Source organism: Cetorhinus maximus, chromosome 7 (genome assembly GCF_964194155.1).
Source record: "Cetorhinus maximus chromosome 7, sCetMax3.hap1.1, whole genome shotgun sequence".
NCBI lineage: Eukaryota > Metazoa > Chordata > Chondrichthyes > Lamniformes > Cetorhinidae > Cetorhinus > Cetorhinus maximus.
Window position 1 is genome coordinate 111,424,471 of NC_135885.1, and position 18,516 is coordinate 111,442,986.

An 18,516-nucleotide genomic window follows, 5' to 3' on the forward strand; every position below is an offset into this window, starting at 1 on the left:
ACTACCCTCTGCGTAAAAAAGTTCTTCCTCATGTCCCCCCTACACCTTCTGCCACTTATCTTGAATCTATGTCCCCTGGTTCTAGAATTCTCCATCAAGGGAAACAATTTTATCCTGTCCACTCTATCTATTCCTCTCATAATTTTGTACACCTCAAACAAGTCACCTCTCAGCCTTTTTGTTCTAAGGAAAATAACCCCAACCTATCCAATCTCCCCTCGTAGCTACTCTTTCTAACCCTGGCAACATTCTTGTAAACCTCCTCTGCACTCTCTCCAGAGCTATTGCGTCCTTCCTGTAATGTGACCAGAACTGCACACAATGCTCCAGTTGTGGCCTCATCGGTGTTTTATACAATTCCAACATTATATCCTTACTTTTATATTCTATACCTCTGCCAATGAAGGAGAGCATTCCATATGCCTTCTTTACAGCCTTGTCTACTTGAACTGCTGCTTTCAGGGACCTGTGTACTTGTACGCCAAGATCTCTCACTTCATCTACCCCTCTTAGTGTATTCCCATTTATTGTGTAATCCCTGTAACTGTTTGACCTCACTAAATGTATGACCTCACACTTCTCTATGTTAAAAACCATCTTCCACTTTACCGCCCACTCCACCAACCCGTGTATATCATTTTGGAGATTATGGCTATCCTCTACACTGTCCACTACTCGGCCAATCTTTGTGTCATCTGCAAATTTCCCAATCGTGCCCCCCACGTTCACGTCCAAATCATTAATATATAACACAAACAGCAAGGGTCCCAACACCGAGCCCTGTGGAACACCACTTGAGACAACTTTCCATTCACAAGGGCATCCAGTGACCATTACCCTTTGTTTCCTGTTACAAAGCCAACCTTTTATCCAGTTTGCCACATTACCCTGAATCCCATGGGCTTTTACTTTCCTGACCAATCTGCCATGTGGGACCTTGTCAAATGCCTTGCTAAAATCCATGCACATAACATCCACTGCACTACCTTCATCAACCCTTCTTGTCACTTCCTCAAAAAATTCAATCAAATTTGTGAGGCAAGACCTTCCTTTAACAAATCCATGCTGACCATCCCTGACTAGTCCATGCCTTTCCACAAGACAGTTAATCTTATCTCTCAGGATTGATTCTACTAATTTGCTCACCACCGATGTAAGACTAACCGGCCTATAATTGTTTGGCATTCCCTTTGATCCTTTTTAAACAATGGAACTATGTTTGCATTTCTCCAGTCCTCTGGTACTTCCCCTGTATCTAGTGAAGATTGGGAAACCATCCTTAGAGCATCTGCTATCTCCTCCCTGACTTCCTTCAGCAGCATCGGAAGCAATCCACCTGGCCCTGGTGACTTATCAACTTTCAAAGATTTCAACCCTTCGAGTTCTTCTTCTCTCTTTATGACTATCCCGTCCAATATCTCAGTGTTCCTCCTGGACTACTATATCAACATCCTCCCTTTCCTTTGTAAATACGGAGACAAAATATTCATTCAAAACCCTTCCCACAGCCTCTGCATCTACACACAAGTTTCCATCTTCATCTCTGATAGGTCCCACTTTTTCCTTAACTAACCTTTTAGCATTAATGTATTGGTAAAACATCTTTGGGTTTTCTTTAACTTTACTTGCTAATCTTTTTTCATGCCCTCTCTTTGATTTCCTTATTTCCTTTTTTACTTCATCCCTGCACTTCCTATATTCGTCTAGGCTATCTGCAGTGCTTAGTTCTTTGTGCCTATCGTACGCTTTCTTTTTCTGTTTGATCTTCCCCTGTATTCCTCTAGACAACCAGGGTGGTCTAGATTTGGCAGTATCACTCTTATTTTTGAAGGGGACATGTCTACCTTGTACAATTAGGATCTCGCTTTTTAGTGCTTCCCACTGGTTTTCCGCTGTTTTATCCTCCAGCAGTGCTGTCCAGTCCACCTCAACCAAGTCCCTTCTCATTTCTGCAAAATTTGCCTTCCCCCAGTTCAAGACTTTTACTCCTGCCTTATCGCTGTCGTTTTCCATGGTAATGCTAAATCTAACTGAATTGTGATCACTGTCCCCGATATGGTCACCAACTGTCACTTCACTCACTTGCCCTTCTTCATTGCCCAAGACTAGGTCTAGAATTGCATCTCCTCTCATTGGGTTTGTCACTAATTGGTTGAAAAAATTTTCCTGGACACACTGCATGAATTTTTCTCCCTCAGTGCCCTTTATATTGTTTGAATCCCAGTTGATATTAGGATAGTTGAAATCTCCTACTATTATTGCCCTCTTGTTCTTACAAGCAGAAATCCACTGAAACACAATAAGGCTCAGGTTGTTTATGGTAGATGACATCAGAGAAATGTTTAATCTAAAATAAAACTTTTCATGTAAACTTGCATGTAAATTATTGTGTGAAGAAAACAAATGGTGGTTGTATTCTGCATTTCAGGAAGGAGATTGCCAAGGTTCTGCAAAGTTCTTATCTACGTGCCTTGAACATGGCCTCATTCTTTATTGCTAGCAAGATGATATTGTTTTTTACGTTCCTGGTATACGTGCTACTTGGCAACACTATCACAGCAAGTCGTGTGTTTGTCACAGTTTCGTTGTACAGTGCTGTGAGACTCACAGTCACCCTGTTCTTCCCAGCAGCTATTCAGACAGCTTCTGAGGGATTAATCAGCATAAGACGGATAAAGGTATGTGCAAGTGTTGAAAAATAGTTTTGATGCTAATTTTGCTTTGCTTGACGAGGGAAGTTCTATTATTTTGGTGAATTTCCATACTCAAGGTTTGGAATATTAATGTAAGGAAATAGAACGCTTTGTCCCAGCATTGCGTGATAAAGATAATATAAATACTCTGGGAACAAAAGGTTATAGGAAGTAATAAAATACCTGTTGGAAACAGGCACTGGAGTAGACCATTCAGTCCCTCAAAGCCTTTTCCACCACTCAGTTAAATTATGGCTGATCTGCATCTCAACTCCATTTACCCACCTTAGTTCCATACCCCTTAACTAACAAAAAAAAATCAATCTCAGGTTTGCAATTTTCAGTTGACCTAGCTTCAACAGATTGTTTGGGGATTGTTCCAGATTTCCAAGACTGTTTGTGTGAAGAGATGCTTTCTGACATTGCCCCTGAACAACTTGGCTCCAATTTTAAGGCAATGCCCTCTTGTTTTGAAGGAAATAGTTTCTATCTACCTTTTTAAATCCTTTAATCATCTTCAATGCCACGATTATATAACCGCCTGACCTGCTATACCCGAGGGATACAAACCTAATCTGTGCAACCTGCCTTCATATTTAATCTGTTTAGCCACGGTATCATTCTGGTGAATGTGCGTTGCAGCCCTGCAAGGATAATATATTCCTTCAGAGATGAAGTGCCTAGAACTCCAGGTGGAGTCTAATCAGAGCTGTATACAGCTAAGACGCAGGTTCCAGCCCCCTTGAATCATTGAACAGGAAATGAAGGCTAAAAGATTTTTTAAATTGCTCTTTGTACCTATCCACTAGTTTTTAAGTGATATGTGCATTGACCCCTAAATCTCTATGCCACTCCACGTTTCCCAGCTTTTCCTAATTTAGAAAATCTATCTTTCTTGGGTCCAAATTAAATGATCTTGATTTCCCACATTGGACTCGCCATTTGCCACGGTTTTTCCCCACACAAATAATCTATCAATGCCTCTTTGCAATATCTTGCTTCGATTTACACAACTTACCACCTAACTTCATGTCATCAGCAAACATGAATATGTGACTCTCCGTTCTGTCATTCAGATTATTTATAAACATGATGAAAAGCTGAGGCCCCGGTACGGATCCTCGGGAGACAGCATTAGGAACATCCTGCCAGTTGTGGTACTTACCCAATATTCCTACCCTGTCTCCTACCTCGGTGATAGGGGGTTGCCGGCCAGCGGGAGAGCCAGTGAGAGCCTCGTGTCACGTTCCTTTGGCGAAGGCCCGCTGCATTAAACGCCTATCAGTCCTGCCTCAGAGAGCTGCCAGCCAATCAGAAGCTGGCAGCCCTCCTTTGCAGGCAGCGCCAGTGGGAGTGGTATCAGCTGCTGGCAATGCATCTACCAGTGACCCAGGATATGCGAGGGACCCCACAGGTGAGTAAGGGCGGGTGAGGGGGTCGTAGAAAAGGGGCGAGAAGGGTGGTCAGCAGCAAGGGGAGGGGGATAGCTTTCAGTGGCCTTCCTCTCCCTGATGCTGGGCCTCCCCGATCAGTCACTGTGCTTGACAACAAGTGATCCCTCCCACTCTCTGCTTCCCCCAACCCCACCCCCTGCCCCCCACCCCTGAAGCCCCCAAGCAAACAGGGTTTGCTTTTCGAGCTTCCTGTGTGGCAGCTCCCCCACGCAGTGCTATTTGAATACAAGCTGTAGCAGGATGAGGCCCTCAGGGACAAAAATAGCCCTAACTGGGCATTAGTTGCCCATTTGAGGGCCTCAATTGGTGGTGGGGTTGGATGGCTATCCAAAAGCCTTCCCACCTTGGACGTATTCGGAGCAGAGGTAGGAAGGTGGTAGGGTCCCTACCTGACACCTTCCCATCTGAAATGCTCCCTCTGCCTCGGAAGAGTGCACTAAATTTTGCACCTCCTAATCAGACCCCTACCCATGTCAAAAGGTTGCCTCTAATTCCGTGTACTTTCATTTTTTAGAGTTGTTTCTTATGTCAATTAGCTCAGTTGACTAGATGGCTAGAGTGTAATGCAGAATGACGCCAATGGGACAGGTTCAATCCCCATACTGGCTGTGATAGTTCATGGAGGCCTACCTCCTCACCTTTCCCCACACTTGCGGAGCGGTACTGCAAATTGTCTCTAATGGAGAGAGATGCCTGGGATCCTTTATGGACAATGGCAAGTTACCGCTTGTCTTAAAAATAAAGTAGGAATAATGAAAAATAAGAACATATCTCCTTGTGGTTCAATTTGCTTATCTTTTCCCATAGATTGAGAACAATCATACATTTTTTGTCACTTCATTTGAATACAATGTACTGGTTGCGTGACTTTCAGTAAATACCATTTTTTGGGTTTGTTTTATTTTCTGTTATTGTTCTGAGATTGAGAAAAGCAGATCTGCTTCTTTAAAGAATCCTGTCTCTGTACTCCCGAACCAGTTTTATTGATAATTTGTCAAGTGTTTAGGCGTACAAATATATTTAATTAACCCTGAGAGAGGATGCACAGTAGATTTGCTGGAATGATGCAGGAATGTGGAGCTTCAGACAGATGAAGAGGCTAGACAAGCAGGGATTGTTCTCAGAGTAGAGCATGTCAAGGGGTGTCTTAGTAGAGGCTTCAAATGATTTTGATGAAGTAACTGAAGAGAAGACCATAAGATCATATGATGTAGGAGCAGAAGTAGGCCATTCGGCCCATCAAGTCTGCTGCACCATTCAGTGGGATCATGGCTGATCTGATAATCCTCAACTCCACTTCCCTGCCTTTTCCCCATAATCCTTGATTCCCTTACTGATTAAAAATCTGTCTATCTCAGCCTTGAATATATTTAACAACCCAGCCTCTACAGCCCTCTGAGATAAAGAATTCCACAGATTGACTACCCTCTGAGAGAAGAAATTCCTCCTCATCTCTGATTTAATTAGGTGCCCCCTTACTCTGAGATTATGCCCTCTGGTCCTAGACTCTCCCACAAGGGGAAATAACCTCTCAGCATCTACCCTATCAACCCCCTAAGAATCTTATATCTTTAAATAAGGTTGCCTCTCATTCTTCTAAATTCCAATGAGTACAGGCCCAACCTACTCAACCTCTCCTCATGAGAAAATCCCTCCATACCTGGGATTGACCTAGTAAACCTTCTCTGGACTGCCTCCAATGCCAGTATATCTTCCCTTAGATAAGGAGACCAAAATTGTTCACAATATTCTAGGTGCGGTCTAACTTGTGCCTTGTATAGTTTTAGCAAGACTTCCATATTTTTATACTCCATTCCCTTTGAAATAAAGGCCAACATTCCATTTGCTTTCCCTATTACTTGTTGAATTTGTATGTAATTTCTTCCTGTGACTGAAGGGTCACTAACCAGTGGACATAGATTAAAGTCACTAGCAAAAAAAAAGAGGTGAGATGAGTTTTTTCAGCACAGCAAGTAGTTATGCATTGCCTGAAAGGTTGGTGGAAATTAACTCAATAATTTTTAAAAAGCGAATTGAATAAATACTTGAAGGCGAAAGATTTGCAGGGCTGTGCGGATAGGGCAGGAGACTGAGACTAATTGGATAGTCCCTTCTAAGCACATGCACGATGGGCAAATTGGCCATCTCCTGTGCTATATCATTCTATGATTCTATAATGTTGAAAGGGTGAGGGCTTGCCCTGGCACCCAAAAATGCCTCGAGAGTCGATGTCATATTCAAATGAGGGATCTTAATTATGAGCATGAAAGGATAAGCCCCATCTTCATGAGTGATTATAGGGGCTTTGCAGAACAATGTTTAAGCAGTCAATTTATACTGTTATTAAAAAGTTCACTTGACCAGCTGCCTCACCTTTAATTCGACCTTTTCACCTGACTCTGTCTCTTTCCCTGATCTTGTCTTCTCTTCATCATGTCATCTCATATGACCCTGGTCTAATTTCCTCTTGATTAGATATTCTCATATGACTCTCTGCCTCACAGACATTATACAAGTTTTAGCAGTTTTCAGTTTTAAGACGAGCATCCCATGATTCCCATATGCCATACATCAATGATGAAAGCAAAATACAGCGGATGCTGGAAATCTGAAATAAAAACAAAAAATGCTGGAAAAACTCAGCTCTGAAGAAGAGTCATATGACTCGAAACACTAACACTGTTTCTCTCTCCACAGATGCTGCCAGACCTGCTGAGTTTTTCCAGCATTTTTTGTTTTCATGCCAGACATCAATTCCCCGTTACAATGTATATCAATGTATAATGCAACAGAAACAAAAAGTGTGATGAGTCACAAAAATATGAGAGAAAAACATTAGGGCACACAGGGTGGGAACAGTGGGAACAAATAAGAGTTTTGTACATGACTGACTGTAGCATAAGAAATAATGTAAATGAGTTGGAAGCACAAACTCAGCTTAAAGGATATGATAAAATAGTTATTACATGACCATTGCTACAAGCTGGGCACGACTTTTTAAAATTCTTTCATGGAATGTGGGTGTCACTGGCAAGATGTGTTGCCTTTTCCTAACTGCCCTTCAACTGTGTGGCTTGCTAAGCCATTTCAGAGGGCAGTTAAGAGTCAACCACATTGCTGTGGGTCTGGAGTCATATGTAGGCCAGATCAGGTAAGGACAGCAGATTTCCTTTCCTAAAGGACCAGACGGGTTTTTATGACAATCAGTGATAGTTTCAGTAAAAATGACCATAAAATTATCATTGATTGTCATAAATATGGTTATATGATATATGACCATATATGAACATAAATGATTGAATTTGGCATTAAGTTGGAGAGGGAGAATGGAAAGTTAGGAACGGAGGTTTTAAATTTACTAAGGGAAACTCAGAGTTGAGCTTTCTGAACATTGAGCAATTGGTTCTGTCATTGAGGACCATGCTAAGCAGCATGCTGCAGATGATGGCTGGAGTCCATTAACAGCCTGTGTGCAATTTCACATAATAGCTTTGCAACACTGGAGTTCACCCATGAATCATCTGACAACTCTAAGGACATGAGCAATATTCTTCCCCTGAGGGATTACATTAGATGCAAGAGGATATGCGTCATCCACTTATTACGAAGGAGCAGTACCCGTGAACCAAATAATGAACACTCTCACATCACGTTGAATTGATCACACAGAAACAGGCCATTCTGCCCAAATTAGTGGAGGACACAAAAAAGATGTAGGCACGACTATTAATGCAAAGGGCAGATTTTCATGCCATGAGAAGATGATCTTCCTGTCTGCTTGCTTAACGTTATGTGAATGGATTCTCTTGCAATCTCTTGAATCCTGCATGTTTCCTGGTCTCCTTTCTGGGCTATGTGAGTTTTGTTGAAATGCTTACTAGTCTGAATTTGCCTCATTACCTTAAACAAAAATCACACATGCATATGTACTGTTGTAGCAATGCAAGATTATATCTTTATTGAGATGCCATATTCGCAATTCCCACATTTCTTATCGAATGGCAGTGCAGGTTCATATGATTGCTACTATCCAGTTATTCACTCAAATGTATATACTCTTTGATTGCTACATTCCATTAATACTGCCAGAACATAGTAGTGAAGGAAAGATACATACAAGTGACAGTAGGTTAGCAAATATGAACCCAGCAAAATGCACTTAGCCCTTCCCAGTCTTTTCTTAATAGCATGGTTATATTAACCTCAAATTATTTATATTCCTGTAAACAGAAGTGACATAGCTAACATATTCCAGACCATCAGAGACATGTCTGAGGAACTTTCACATATTGCATCGCCCTCTATCTGTGAGGATACATTTGCCTTAAAGCTCTAACACAATATATGGTTTACAAGACAATTCTCAGCAGAAAGCTGTTTTAACTCATCTTGTGCTGGCTACAAAGGCTGACCAGAACATTGAGGCACTTAGCTAAGTGTGGGCTCTCATTCCCACACACTCTTGATTTTTACTGAATTATAGAACAGTAACACAGAAGGAGGCCATTCGGCAAGAGAGAGCAACTCAGCAAGTCCCATGGCCTGCAAATTTTGTCTCTTCGTGTACTGGGGTGAAATGCTTCACCTGTGGGATGTGGGAAATCTGTGACGCTTCAAGTGCCCCGGACATCTACATCGACAGGAAGTGTACCCAATTGCAGCTCCTCACAGACCACATGGATCGGTTGGAGCAGCAGTTGGATGCACTTAGGAGCATTCAGGTGGCGGAAAGCGCCATTGACAGGAGTTTTGGAGACGTGGTCACACCCAAGGTACAGACAAATAGATGGGTGACTGCTAGAAGGGGCAGGCAGTCAGTGCAGAAATTCCCTGTGGCTGTCCCCCTCTCTAACAGGTATACCATTTTGGATACTGTTGGGGGGGATGGCCTATCAGAGGAAAACAACAGCAGTAGCCAGAGCAGTGGCATCATGGCTGTCTCTGTTGTTCAGGGGGGGTCAAAGCACAGAAGAGCAATTGTCATAGGGGACTGTATAGTCAGGGGCTCAGATAGGCGCTTCTGTGGTCATGAAAGAGACACCACGATGGTATGTTGCCTCCCTGGTGCCAGGGTCCAGGATGTCTCTGATCGGGTACGGGACATTCTGAAGGGGGAGGGAGAACAGCCAGAGGTCATGGTACACATTGGTACTAACGACATAGACAGGAAGAGTGACGAGGTCCTGCAGCGGGAGTTCAGGGAGTTAGGCAGAAAGTTAAAAAACAGGACCTCTAGGGTTGTAATCTCAAGATTACTCCCTGTGCCACGTGCCAGTGAGGCTAGAAATAGGAAGATAGTGCAGATGAACACGTGGCTGAACAGATGGTGTAGGAGGGAGGGTTTCCGATATCTGGATCAGTGGGATCTCTTCCGGGGCAGGTGGGACCTGTACAAGAAGGACGGGTTGCATCTAAACTGGAGGGGCACCAATATCCTAGCTGCGAGGTTTGCTAGTGTCACTCGGGATGGTTTAAACTAGTATGGCAGGGGGGTGGGAACCAGAGCAATAGGTCAGCAGGTAAAATAAATGACTGGGAACTAGTGAATATGGCCAGTCGGACTAAGAGAAAGAGCAGGCAGGGAGAAATTACTGAACACAGTAGGACTGGGGGTCTGAAATGCATTTGTTTCAATGTGAGAAGTATAACAGGCAAGGCAGATGATCTTAGAGCTTGGATTAGTACTTGGGACTATGATGTTACTGCTATTACAGAGACTTGGTTGAAGGATGGACAGGATTGGCAGATAAACGTTCCAGGATTTAGATGTTTCAGGCAGGATAGAGAGGGATGTAGAAGAGGTGGGGGAGTTGCACTGCTGGTTAAGGGGAATATCACAGCTGTACGATAGGAGGACACCTCGGTGGGCTCATGCAGCGAGGCAGTATGGGTAGAGCTCCGGAATAGGAAGGGTGCAGTCACAATGTTGGGGGTTAGGCCTCCCAATTGCCAGCGGGAGATTGAGGAACAGTTTTGTGGGCAGATTTTGGAAAGATGTAAAAGCAATAAAGTTGTTGTGATGGGTGATTTTAACTTTCCCTATATTGACTGGGAATCACTTAGTGCTAGGGGTTTGGATGGTGCAGAATTTGTAAGGTGCATCCAGGAGGGCTTCCTGAGACAATATGTAGATAGTCCAACTAGGGAAGGGGCAATACTGGACCTGGTATTAGGAAATGAACCCGGCCAGGTAGTCGAAGTTTCAGTAGGGGAGCATTTCGGGAAAAGTGACCATAATTCAGTAAGTTTCAAGGTACTGGTGGATAAGGATAACAGGAGTCCTCGGGTTAAGGTGCTTAATTGGGGGAAGGCGAATTATAACAATATTAGGCAGGAACTGAGGAATCTAGACTGGAGGCGGATGTTTGAGGGCAAATCAACAACTGACATGTGGGGGGCTTTATCAGTTGATAAGAATTCAGGACCGGCATGTTCCTGCTAGGATGAAAGACAAGCATAGCAAGTTTCAGGAACCTTGGATAACGAAGGATATTGTGAGATTAGTCAAAAAGAAAAGGGAAGCATTCGTAAGGGCTAGAAGGCTGGGAACAGATGAAGCCCGTGGAGAATATAAAGAAAGTAGGAAGAAACTTAAGCAAGGAGTCAGGAGAGCTAAAAGGGGTCATGAAAAGTCACTGGCAACCAGGATTAAGGAAAATCCCAAGGCCTTTTATACATATGTAAAAAGCACAAGGGTATCCAGGGAAAGGGTAGGCCCACAAAGGGACAGAGGTGGGAATCTGTGTGTGGAGCCAGAAGAAATGGGAGAGATACTAAATGAATACTTCTCAACAGTATTCACCAAAGAGAAGGACTTAGCGGTCGATTTGTCTAGGGAAGAGTGTGTAGATAGCCTGGATCATGTTGAGATCAAAAAAGAGGAGTTGTTAGGCATCTTAAAGAATATTAAGGTGGATAAGTCCCCAGGGCCAGATGGGATCTACCCCAGAGTACTGAGGGAGGCAAGGGAGGAGATTGCTGGGGCCTTGACAGAAATCTTTGTATCCTCACTGGCTATGGGTGAGGTCCCAGAGGACTGGAGAATGGCCAATGTTGTTCCATTGTTTAAGAAGGATAGCAGGGATAATCCAGGAAATTACAGGCCGGTGAACCTTACGTCAGTGGTAGGGAAATTATTGGAGAAGGTTCTTCGTGACTGGATTTATTACCATTTGGAAGCAAATGGGCTTATTAGTGAGAGGCAGCATGGTTTTGTGAAGGGGAGGTCGTGTCTCACTAACTTGATCGAGTTTTTCGAGGAAGTGACAAAGATGATCGACGATGGAAGGGCAGTGGATATAATCTACATGGATTTCAGTAAGGCCTTTGACAAGGTCCCTCATGGCAGACTGGTACAGAAGGTAAAGTCACATGGGATCAGAGGTGAGCTGGCAAGATGGATACAGAATTGGCTTGGTCATAGAAGACAGGGTGCTTTTCTGAATGGAGAGTTGTGACTAGTGGAGTTCCGCAGGGATCAGTGCTGGGACCTTTGCTGTTTGTAGTATACATAAATGATTTGGAGGAAAATGTAACTGGGCTAATAAGTTTGCAGACGACACTAAGGTTGGAGGAGTTGCAGGTAGTGAAGAGGATTGTCAAAGGATACAACGGGATATAGATCAGTTGGAGACTTGGGCGGAGAAATGGCAGATGGAGTTTAATCCGGACAAATGTGAGGTAATGCATTTTGGAAGGTCTAATACAAGTAGGAATTATACAGTAAATGGCAGAACCCTTAAGTGCATTGACGGTCAGAGGGATCTGGGTGTACAGGTCCACAGGTCACTGAAAGTGACAATGCAGGTGGGTAAGGTTGTCAGAAAGGCATATGGCATGCTTGCCTTCATTGGCAGGGATATTGAGTATAAAAGCTGGGAAGTCAAGCTGCAGCTGTATAGAACCTTGGTTAGGCCACACTTGGAATATTGCGTGCAATTCTGGTCGCCACATTACCAGAAGGATATGGAGGTATTCGAGAGGGTGCAGAGGAGGTTTACCAGGATGCTGCCTGGTCTGGAGGTTATTAGCTATGAGGAGAGGTTGGAGAAACTCGGATTGTTCTCACTAGAGTGACAGAGATTGAGGAGCGATTTGATAGAAGTTTACAAAATTATGAGTGGCATGGACAGAGTAGATAGTCAGAAGCTTTTTCCCAGTGGGTGGAAGAGTCAATTACTTGGGGACATAGATTTCAGGTGAGAGGAGAAAACTTTAGAGGAGATGTGCGGGGCAAGTTTTTTACGCAGAGGGTAGTGAGTGTCTGGAATTTGCTGCCAGAGGAGGTGGTGGAAGCAGGTACGATAGTGGTGTTTAAGAGGCAGCTTGACAAATACATGAATAGGATGGGAATAGAGGGATACGAACCTCGGAAGTGCAAAATGTTTTAGTTGACAGGCAATATGATCGGCGCAGGCTTGGAGGGCCGAAGGACCTGTTCCTGTGCTGTACTTTTCTTTGTTCTTATTGAGCCCCCTTTAGAAAGTTCTGATTCTGTCTGCTTCTACCACACTGTCAGGTAGTGCATCCCTGGTCCTAACCACTTGCCATGTAAAAATGTTTTTCCTCATGTCGCCATTGGTTCTTTTGCCCATCACCTTAAAACTGTTTCCTTCCACAAATGGGAAGAGTTTCCCTCTACCTACTTTGTCGAGATCCCTCATGATTTTGAACACTTCTATCAAATCACCTCTCAGCCTTCTCTAAGCAGAACAACCTCAGCTTCTCCAAACTATCCTCATGACTGAAATCCCTCATCCCTGGAACCATTCTTGTACATCTTTTCTCCACCCCTCTAAAGTGTGCAATTTCACATAATAGTTTTGCAACACTGGAGTTCACTCATGAATCATCTGACAACTCTAAGGACATGAGCAATATTCTTCCCCTGAGGGAGTAAATGTCAGTGTTGGGACCACAACTTTTCACTTTATACATTAATGATCTAGATGAAGGAACTGAGGGCATCCTGGCTAAGTTAGCAGATGATACAAAGATAGGTGGAGGGACAGGTAGTATTGAGGAGGCAGGGAGGCTGCAGAAGGATTTGGACAGGTTAGGAGAATGGGCAAAGAAGTGGCAGATGGAATACAACGTGGGCAAGTGTGAGGTCATGCACTTTGGTAGGAAGAATAGAGGCATAGACTATTTTCTAAATGGGGAGAGAATTCAGAAGTCTGGAGTGCAAAGGGACTTGGGAGTCCTAGTCCAGGATTCTCTTAAGGTTAACTTGCAGGTTGAGTCGGTAGTTAGGAAGGCAAATGCAATGTTGGCATTTATTTTGAGAGGACTAGAATATAAAAGCAGGGATGTGCTGCTGAGGCTCTGGTCATACCACATTTAGAATATTGTGAGCAATTTTGGGCCCCGTATCTCAGGAAGGATGTGCTGACCCTGGAGAGGGTCCAGAGGAGGTTCACGAGAACGATCCCAGGAATGAAAGGCTTAACATATGAGGAACGTTTGAGGACTCTGGGTCTATACTCGATGGAGTTTAGAAGGATGAGGGGGGATCTGATTGAAACTTACAGAATACTGAAAGGCCTGGATAGAGTGGACGTGGGGAAGATGTTTCCATTAGTAGGAGAGATCAGGACCCGAGGGCACAGCCTCAGAGTAAAGAGAAGACCTTTTAGAACAGAGATGAGGAAAAACTTCTTTTGCCAGAGAGTGGTGAATCTATGGAATTCATTGCCACAGAAGGCTGTGGAGGCCAGGTCATTGAGTGTATTTAAGACCGAGATAGATAGGTTCTTGATTGGTAAGGGGATCAAAGGTTACGGGGTGAAGGCGGGAGAATGGGGTTGAGAAACTTATCAGCCATGATTGAATGGCGGAGCAGACTCGATTGGCCGAATGGCCTAATTTCTGCTCCTATGTCTTATGGTCTTACATTAGATGCAAGAGGATATGCGTCATCCACTTATCACGAAGGAGCTAACCTTTCCTAAAGTGTGGTGCCCAGAATTGTACACAATACTCCAGTTAAGGCTGAGCTAGTTTTATAAAGGTTCTTAATTTCCTTGTTCTTGTACCCTATGCCTCTGTTTATAAAGCCCAGGATCTTATTTGCCTTTTTAACCATGTTCTCAGCTTGTGCTGAGCACTTTAGCTGTGCTACCTTCAACGATTTGTGCTCAACCCCCAGGTGCTCTGTTCTTTGACCCCTTCAGAATTGTGTTTTTTTTATGTTGCCTCTCCTTATTCTTTCTTCACTCTTCTTTGCATTAAATTTCATCTGCCACATGTCCATCCATTCCTCTAGCCTGTCAATGTCCTTACTATCCTTCTTACAGTTCACAATACTTCCAGGTTTTGTCATTTGCAGAATTTGAAATTGTGCCCAACGCTGAAGTCGAGGTCATTAATATGTAGCAACAAAAGCAGTGGTCCTAGTGTTGACTCTTGAGGAACCCCACTGCAGACCTTCCTTTTTTTTAATTCATTCATGGGATGTGGATGTCGCTGGCTCGGCAAGCATTTATCGCCCATCCCTAATTGCCCCTGAGAAGGTGGTGGTGAGCTGCTGCCTTGTACACCTAGAGTGCTGTTAGGGAGAGTGTTCCAGGATTTTGACCCAGCGACAGTGAAGGAATGGCGATATATTTCCCTGCCAGGATGGTGTGTGGCTTGGGGGGGATCTTGCAGGTGGCATTGTTCCCATCTGCTGCGCTTGTCTTTCTAGATGGTGGCGGTCATGGGTCCTCACCGCTATACATTGTTTCCTTTCACTCTGCCAATATCATATCGATGCTGGCAAGTCTATTATGTGGCACTTGACCTAAAGTCTTTTGGAACTCCATATACACCGCATCAACCACATTAACCATATCACCCATGCCTGTCAACTTATCAGAAACTCATCAAATCAGTTGAACATGATTTCCTTTAGCAAAATTATGCTGGCTTTCTGTAATTCTCTCTGTCCTTTCTACGAGGACTTATCAGGGTAACATTTGTATAATCAGTTTTGCCCATTTAACAGTATTATCCAGTTGTGATTCTTATTTTCAAACATGCCATCTGTATTAAATCAAAATTACCAGCTTTATTAATCAAAACAGCACCAGCATAAGAACCGGGTGTATCATTGTGTTCCTCGCACCAATAGCTGTTAGGCTTTATCCAAACAACAACTCCCACCAACTTACATGACCAATCTGATCCAAAGCTGTACAAGTGTTCTCAATTTCAGTGTGATGACCAATGTCCACAACAATCACTTGATTACTGCTGAAATAGAGACGTATTTTGTTGAAGCTTTTCGTTTTACACTCATCAGGACAATTCGCAAGAATACCAATCTAAACAATTTACACTGTGAGTAGAAAGTGCTGATTGGCTGACAAGTGGACTCTAGTAGAGGCGTTACCATGGAGAATGTACCAGTTGATGGTGACTGATAGTTAACTGCAAAGCATTGCTTGAAATTTAAAAGAGGCAGCTTAACTTTTGATTGGTCAAGGCATTGCCCTGAGGAATGCACCAGTGAATGGCTGTCATTACTTTGTTTAGCTGAAACAGGTGCTTTGTGTGCACATGTTCTTTCTGTCTACAAAGAACAGGGCCCTGTGTATTAATATATGTAGCGTCCAGTACACGCAAATGTACCACACTGCGAACCCAACTGGCAATCTTAAATTGGTTGTCAGCGTAATTCTTAGCACACTGAAGATTATTTAGCAAACCTTGTCCAATCGCGGAATCACGCCTAATGTTGGACACCGTGGTTTGAGTTTTGCAAGCATGGGCTGGTTGGATACAGTCTGTACTTTGCCCATTGCGAACTGTGGCTGGGACATGTTGTTTGACACGATCTGCCAGTCTTTGGGACGTACAGCCTACATACCTAGCATTACACCAGCACTGAAATTCAGATACCATTTTACTCATTATGTGATAGGCAGAACCTCTTTTTGGCTTGATGGCAGCATGCTGTTAGTGGTGAATATCACTCTTGTTGCTACTGCATAGTAGCAGCGTGAAACAGCTAGCTTCACCTGTTGCTCAAATTTTTAAGATAACTTGCCCTTCCAGGATAATCTGAGGTAGACTGGGCACTTTTCAGGGGCGGAAGTGACGGCCTTAGGCCCATTGATGAGCTTGTGCGACATACTGCATGAAATAACCTGATCAGGGTAGCCATTATCCCGCAGGATGCCTTTGATGTGCCCTCTTTCAGCATCAAGCTTGCATGGCAAAAAAAATGGCTCGGGTCCTATTTACAAGGCTGCTGATAAGACCAATCTTACAGTGTGTAGAACTGCAAGAATCCCAACAAGTGTATTGACCAGCGAAGGTAGGCTTGCTGTAGACCATGGTAGGGAACCCCCTGACAGATTTCTCAACAGGCATGTCGAGGAAAGGGGTTCAAGCGTGACCATATCAACAAAATGCACGCCATTCTTAATGATGGGTCAAAATTCATATCCATTGGACCTGCCATTTGATGTGACCCGACTGCCTTGCTCGGAATTTAGCTAAAAAAACGCTTGCTGGACTTGTGTAAGAGCAATGAGCTGCCACTTGATATATATGACAGGGTTCGTCCTTATGGCTTGCAATGTCTGCGTGTGTATGGGCTACCCAAGGCACACAAAAGTGATGTCCCTTTACGCCTGTCTGCGCAGCATAAATCGAGCGAATTGTTTTGAGCAAGTTTTCCACATACACAGCAAAAGATTCTTTCACATTTGCAAAGACCATACAGGACTTGCATATCGATTACAATTTTGTGTCCATGTGCTCATTTGACATTGCTAGCCTATTCACAGATGTTCCACTTAAGGAAGCCATAGATATTTGCGCTGCAGCACTATATCATAGCGATCTAAACTCGCCACCATTGCGTGAATCGGTATTCATTGCACTTAGGAACTAGGCAACTTGCGCAGTTGATTTAATCTTTTACATGGTTTTAACGATACCATGTAGGCCCAAATAAATGTTGCCATGGGGTTCTCTCTAGGCTCAGCTCTCACGAACATCTTTGTTGGGTTCCGTGTGAAATGTGTCTTTGATGGAATGACACCCAATCCTGTGCGTATTTCACGGAATCACAGAATCACACAGTGCAGAAGAGGCTCTTTGGCACATCGAGTCTGCACCAACACGTGAGAAACACCTGACCTACCTACTGAATCCCATTTACCAGCACTTGCCCATAGCCTTGAATGTTATGACGTGCCAAGTGCTCATCCAGGTACTTTTTAAAGGATGTGAGGCAACCCGCCTCCACCACCTTCCCAGGCAGAGCATTCCAGACCATCACCACCCTCTGGGTAAAAAAGTTTTTCCTCACAACCCCCCCTAAACCTCCTGCCCCTCACCTTGAACTTATGCCCCCTTGTGACTGACCCTTCAACTAAGGGGAACAGCTGCTCCCTATCCACCCTGTCCATGCCTCTCATAATCTTGTACACCTCGATCAGGTTGCCCCTCAGTCTTCTCTGCTCCAATGAAAACAACCCAAGTCTATCCAACCTCTCTTCATAACTTAAATGTTTCATCCCAGGCAACATCCTTGTGAATCTCCTCTGCACTCCCTCCAGTGCAATCACATCCTTCCTATAATGTGGCGACCAGAACTGCACACAGTACTCCAGCTGTGGCCTCACCAAGGTTCTATACAACTCCAACATGACCTCCCTACTTTTGTAATCTATGCCTCGATTGATAAAGGCAAGTGTCCCATATACCACCCCACTAACATGCCCCCTCCACCTTCAGAGATCTATGGACACACACGCCAAGGTCCCTTTATTCCTCAGAACTTCCTAGTGTCATGCCTTCATTGAATACTTCCTTGTCAAATTACTCCTTCCAAAGTGTATCACCTCACACTTTTCAGGTTTAAATTCTATCTGTCACTTATCTGCCCATTTGACCATCCCGTCTATATCTTCCTGTAGCCCAAGACACTCAACCTCACTGTTAACCACCCGGCCAATCTTTGTGTCATCCGCAAACTTACTAATCCTGCCCCCCACATAGTCATCTATGTCGTTTATATAAATGACGAATAATAGGGTACCGAGCACAGATCCCTGTGGTACGCCACTGGACACTGGCTTCCAGTCACTAAAGCATCCTTCTGTCATCACCCTCTGTCTCCTACAACTAAGCCAATTTTGAATCCACCTTATCAAATTACCCTGTATCCCATGTGCATTTGCCTTCTTTATAAGTCTCCCATGTGGGACCTTGTCAAAGGCTTTGCTGAAACCCATATAAACTACATCAACTGCACTACGCTCATCTACACACCTGGTCACCTCCTCAAAAATTTCAATCAAATTTGTTATGCATGACCTCCCTCTGACAAAGCCATGCTGACTATCCCTGATCAAACCTTGCCTCTCCAAGTGGAG

The 18,516-nt window shown here is 43.9% G+C and overlaps 1 protein-coding gene across 3 annotated transcripts in view; it reads left to right on the forward strand.

Moving 5' to 3' along the window:
* The window catches only part of abcc4 (ATP binding cassette subfamily C member 4 (PEL blood group)), a 405,942-nt gene that overhangs the window by 96,205 nt on the left and 291,221 nt on the right, over positions 1 to 18,516 (forward strand). For all 3 annotated transcript variants that reach the window (XM_078545915.1, XM_078545916.1, XM_078545917.1), the window contains exon 8: positions 2,429 to 2,678. In XM_078545915.1, coding sequence (XP_078402041.1) covers positions 2,429 to 2,678 — 250 coding nt within the window. The remainder of the gene's footprint in view (positions 1 to 2,428; positions 2,679 to 18,516) is intronic.